We start from the raw sequence: 5,546 nt of genomic DNA on the forward strand, positions 1-5,546 counted from the left end.
GAATCAATAGTTCATGGTGTTATTGGTGGTGTTGTTATGATGATTGCCTACAAATTCTAAGGGTAAAAAAAGCAAAAGGAAATATATTTAACGTACGTCTTTATATTCTTTACTATACATATAGTTGTCTTAAATAAAATAAATTATCGTGTCGATTGACTATCTTTATAAGTTACAACTTTTAAACAATAGTCTTTGACCTATATTTTACAAGTTACAACCCAAGCATGTACTTCTAAGGGAAAAAAAAAACTTTAAGAACATAAAACTCTCAAACATAAAAGAGTTTTAAACCCCTTGATCTTTGGTAACCTCACAATTCTAGGTCTAGTTTCTTTTATACACAGTGATACACTACATTTATCTACACATGTTTATATAAAATGTAAATAGAAATCTGAGTAATTCGGATGAATATGTCAATATATGTGTAGCTGCATGCAAATACGTATGTGTAAACAAATAGGGGCTAAATATATAATTAGATTGAGATGGATATTGAGAGTGATGACACAATCATGGTTAGGTTGATTAAAATAGGTATCTAATCAAAGGTGGATCAGTACCACTGACTCATAATTTGCATCTTCTGGCCCTACCTCTGTCATCTTCTTTCTTACATGTGATCTCTTCCTCTCCAAATATTACCATTTTCTTTCTATTCGTTTCCTCACTTTTTTTTTTTAGTATAGATTTTTCAATGTTTTTCATTATTATTATTATTCCTTTTGTTATAACTTTCCTATTCAATAATTAGTTTTTCCTTTGGGAATTAATACACTCGATGTCGATGCGATCCAAATGGTCTAATTACATTCGACCATTTCTATAAAATTGTGTCCAAAGAAAAAAGAAAAAGAAAAAGGCAGATGTGTTGTTAGAACAATAAGAAAGACAGTTTTAAGTGTTTAACACATAATGTATAAATAGCTAGCGACACGTTGTTGGTACGTTTTGAGCATATATGTCGCACACCATGCAAAATCTTCTCACCACCCATTATTCACACACAAAAAAAACGTTGGGAGCTAGGCGGTTCAACCGCTTCTAATGCGACGATAGGTGAGCTTTGCTTTGATGAGGTGACTTGATATCTAATCTAATTGATATATGTATATATATATATATATATATTACTTTTTTTCCTATAGGACATGTTGGTTATGTTGTGTGTGATTCTGAAGTTTGGTTCTTTTCTCTAAACCCAGTGTATTTAGTGTCTGTTGAAAACAATCAATAAGGTACTCACTGTATAACTAAACCTAACTTTTGAACAAAAACTATGAAAAAAATATTGAAAAGCTACCGGTATTTTCATAAATAGTTGATTATCTCATATATATATATATATATATATATATATATTTTATATAACTAATAACGACATTGTATGTACAGCAAAAGTTTCTTACTTTCTTTCAATTATTTTGGGATTAGAATGGTTGAAAATGACATATTTGTGAAAAATTAACTGTTCATTAAAAAATGTTTTGTCTTAGAAAAATATCTAGTTTAAATTATAAACAAAGTTAACATATAAACTCATGCTGATTTTTGTGATTACAGTTTATATGTTTCAGTTTTGCAAAAAAAAATATTTTCGATTTACTCATATATGTATTTGATAAAACAGAATTTTATTTTAAAAAAAAAATAAAATCGACAAAAATTAGGAATTTCAAAATTTAATAATTTCTTAATTAGAAATCTAAATCTTCACATAATAGTAAAAAACTCTCCTCCCCAGTGGCTTTTTTGGGCTCACAGAGACACATCATCATCAGTTCATCACACACACTCTCCCTTATAAATGTTCTGCCAAAGCAATCTCTCTCCGTTCATTCTCACCTTCTTCGTCTCCTTCCCCTAATCCCCAAAATACACACACACTCCATCCTCAACCCCAACCCCCTCCTCCATAAAAGTACTCTCTCCTTTTCTCATCCAAACACACCGACAAGTAGATTCCTTTTTTTTAAAACTATGGCGAAGAAAGCAAGAATTGTTATTATCGGAGCCGGAATGGCTGGTCTCACGGCGGCGAACAAGCTCTACAAAACCTCCACCGACATGTTCGAGCTCTCCGTCGTCGAAGGCGGTTCTAGAATCGGCGGTAGGATCAACACCTCCGAGTTCTCGTCAGAGAAGATCGAGATGGGTGCCACGTGGATCCACGGGATCGGTGGAAGCCCTGTTTACAGAATCGCAAAGGAGACTGGTTCTTTAGTCTCCGACGAGCCATGGGAGTGTATGGACTCCAGCATTGATAAAGTTAAGACCTTTGCTGAAGGTGGGTTCGAGGTTGAGCCTTCGGTTGTTGAATCCGTCTCTGGGTTGTTCAATGCTCTCATGGAATTAGCTCAGGGGAAAGAGATCTCTCAATCCGACTCCGATTTGGCTCGTTTCGATGGTATTTACGAAACTGCCACTAGGGTTTGTTCTTCTAGTAGTGTTGGGTCGTTTCTGAAATCTGGGTTTGATGCTTATTGGGATTCAATCAGCAATGGAGGTGTTGGTGATGGGGTTAAAGGGTATTATGGGAAATGGAGTAGGAAGTCGCTTCAAGAAGCTATCTTTACGATGTTTAGCAACACGCAGAGGACTTACACATCAGCCGATGATCTCTCGACGCTCGATTTCGCGGCGGAGAGTGAGTACCAGATGTTTCCAGGGGAAGAGATCACCATAGCTAAAGGCTATCTCAGTGTTATTAAGCATTTGGCGTCTGTGCTTCCTCAAGGTGTTATCCAGTTGAATCGAAAGGTCAGAAAGATCGATTGGCAGAGTAGTAACGAAGATGGTCATGTGAAGCTGCATTTCTCAGATGGGTCTGTTGTTTTTGCAGATCATGTTATTGTTACTGTCTCTTTAGGGGTGCTTAAAGCAGGGATTGAGAGTGATGAGGAGTTGTTTAGTCCTCCTTTGCCTGATTTCAAATCAGATGCTATTAAAAGGCTTGGTTATGGAGTTGTCAACAAGCTTTTCGTTGAGATGTCGCAGAGACACTTCCCGTCTCTGCAACTTGTGTTTGACCGCGAGGATTCCGAGTTTAGGTTCGTGAAAATCCCGTGGTGGATGAGAAGAACTGCCACCATTAGCCCTATCCACAGCAATTCGAAGGTCTTGCTTTCTTGGTTTGCAGGCAAAGAAGCTCTCGAGCTTGAGAAACTAACCGATGAGGAGATCATAGAAGGTGTCACGACCACTATCTCTTGCTTGACAGGCAAGGAAGTTAAGAAAGACGCTGCAAAAACTTTGACCAATGGCTCTTTGAATGATGGTGGTGAAGTAATGAAGATCACAAAGGTCTTGAAGAGCAAATGGGGAAGTGATCCTCTGTTCCGGGGCTCTTATTCGTATGTGGCGGTCGGATCAAGTGGGGATGACCTAGACGCCATGGCCGAGCCGTTGCCAAAGATTAATAAGAAGGTTGGTCAGGTCAATGGTCATGATCATCAAGCCAAGGTTTATGAGCTTCAAATCATGTTTGCAGGGGAAGCAACACATAGAACCCATTACTCCACAACTCATGGTGCCTACTATAGTGGTTTAAGGGAAGCCAATAGGCTTCTTAAGCATTACAAATGTAACTTTTGAGTGTTAATTTTTTTAAGAATATGTTTTGTTTATTTTTGGGTCAATGTGTTTAGAGAAGCTTAATTAGTTTTGTAAGATTTTTTAATTGTTTTTTTTTTTTTACTTTTAATTTGGTTTACTTTTTTTTTTTCTGTTTTACTTAAAAATTACAAGTTTACAGCCACGTTCTAATCTAAAAAGCAAATTTCTGAATTTTCTTTCATAGATGAGTCTCAGGGGACAAAAGGAAATTAAATAATCAAAAAGGAAAGTTAAAAAGAAAGCAAGATATAACGATGTATAATGGAATTTACATCTCTGTTTGTTCCCTCACCAGTCACTTTTAGTCTCACTCACTAGTACTCTTTTTTTCTCTCTCTCTCTCTTTATTCTTTAAGAGATTAATAATTTTCTTAGTCACATTTTATTTGTGAATTCCATGGATACATACAAAAGATGCAAAAAAAAAATAATAACTAAAAGCGAAAAAAATTTATGTAATTTGGATTATCCCATATTTAAAGTCAAAATGGTATTCTAAACTAAGAAAATAGGTGGAAACTGGAAGAAGAAAGGAACAAAAGAAAAAGCTTAGGATGCTCCGATCCCTACCTATATATATATATATATATACAAACAACCCTAAGAGATTCTTAAAATTTTATTTTGTGTGGTGAGCTATCATGGACAGGATCCACCGAACCCGCCTAGTTTCCAGCTTGCAAAGCCATATATATAAGCATTTATACCTTTTTCATGTATCAAATCTTATATACAACCTTCATGTTTTCCTTTTTATGTAAATTATTTTGAATCCAAGATTTGAAACATAATTTGATCTCCGACATATATAAATTTTGTCATTTAAAATTAAAACCACAAGACTCTCACTATAGCCTAGCTATTTTGTATATGTCGAATCATCACGAACCATTGCGCCACTATAAATTTATTGAAATAATTGAGAAGATATTCATATTTAGATTTGAGTGATGGAATGTATTGTTACGTTGTTGCTTGTCACCACGACAAGTTTTATAACATGAATGGAAAGCATTGAGAAAGTGGTAGGTGTCATATGGACAGGTCTTCTATTTTACACTAGGATTATTAACTGTCTCTATGCTCACAATAGACAGTATTATCATGTATGCATCATGGTCCTACGAAAAAGCATCGACATATATATTGAAAAGAAAAGCATATAAAATTATATATAGAGATGAATGGTCATCATCATCTTCAAATTGGTACCCAAATCAATTGATTTGATTCAACAGTTATGTACAATGTGTAATGAACAAGTGGTAGTGGTAGGGTTTATTTCACCAATTTGCTTTCTATATGTATATCTTAAATTTCAATAATTTCATGACTCTTCTAATCTGATTTTATTATACTTATAAAAAGAACACTCCATCAATTTTAATAATCATGGCTAATTTAACAAAAAAAAATTGAAATCAGAATATCAATATTCAATTTTTATTTGTAAAATTACTTATATTTTATTTTGATGTATATAGCAAATATAGAGTTGGAGCCTTGGAGGGGTCAAGAAAACATGGAAAGTATGTAGTAGATATTATCTATCAAATTATAAACTACTTTAAATCAAAACTAAAAGCACATAGTAAAAATACCGTGAACTCAACTACGATTTTTTTTTAATTTGCTTGTCATGGAATTCACATAATATATGTTAAATGTTAGTTCCTTTAAGAAACTACTAAGCATAATTGTTCCGTTAGCACTCACATAACATATCGGGATCTTGGCCATGGTTGTGACATACTGACATGTTGAGTCCAATTTAGAAAAAAAGAGTATCCAATTTAGAAGAAAAAAAAGAGACAAAAACTATGCGTTTTATAGCAAATATCTATCTACTCAAGTGGGCTTTTAATCTGTATAGTATATATATCTGACTTTTATTCAATAGGGGACATGGTCATGATGTGTTGATTCAT

The 5,546-nt window shown here is 34.2% G+C and overlaps 1 protein-coding gene across 1 annotated transcript; it reads left to right on the forward strand.

Moving 5' to 3' along the window:
* On the forward strand, positions 1,781–3,776 carry LOC104717228 (probable polyamine oxidase 5). The gene has a single exon (XM_010434772.1). It carries the CDS (start codon positions 1,984–1,986, stop codon positions 3,595–3,597), a length of 1,614 nt encoding a protein of 537 aa, XP_010433074.1. The 5' UTR covers positions 1,781–1,983; the 3' UTR covers positions 3,598–3,776.

This window comes from Camelina sativa, chromosome 10, assembly GCF_000633955.1.
Source record: "Camelina sativa cultivar DH55 chromosome 10, Cs, whole genome shotgun sequence".
Classification (NCBI taxonomy): Eukaryota; Viridiplantae; Streptophyta; class Magnoliopsida; order Brassicales; family Brassicaceae; genus Camelina; species Camelina sativa.

Bases quoted from the DNA above. Each gene is read 5' to 3' on its own strand.
- LOC104717228 (XM_010434772.1), top strand. From the start codon at position 1,984: ATGGCGAAGAAAGCAAGAATTGTTATTATCGGAGCCGGAATGGCTGGT.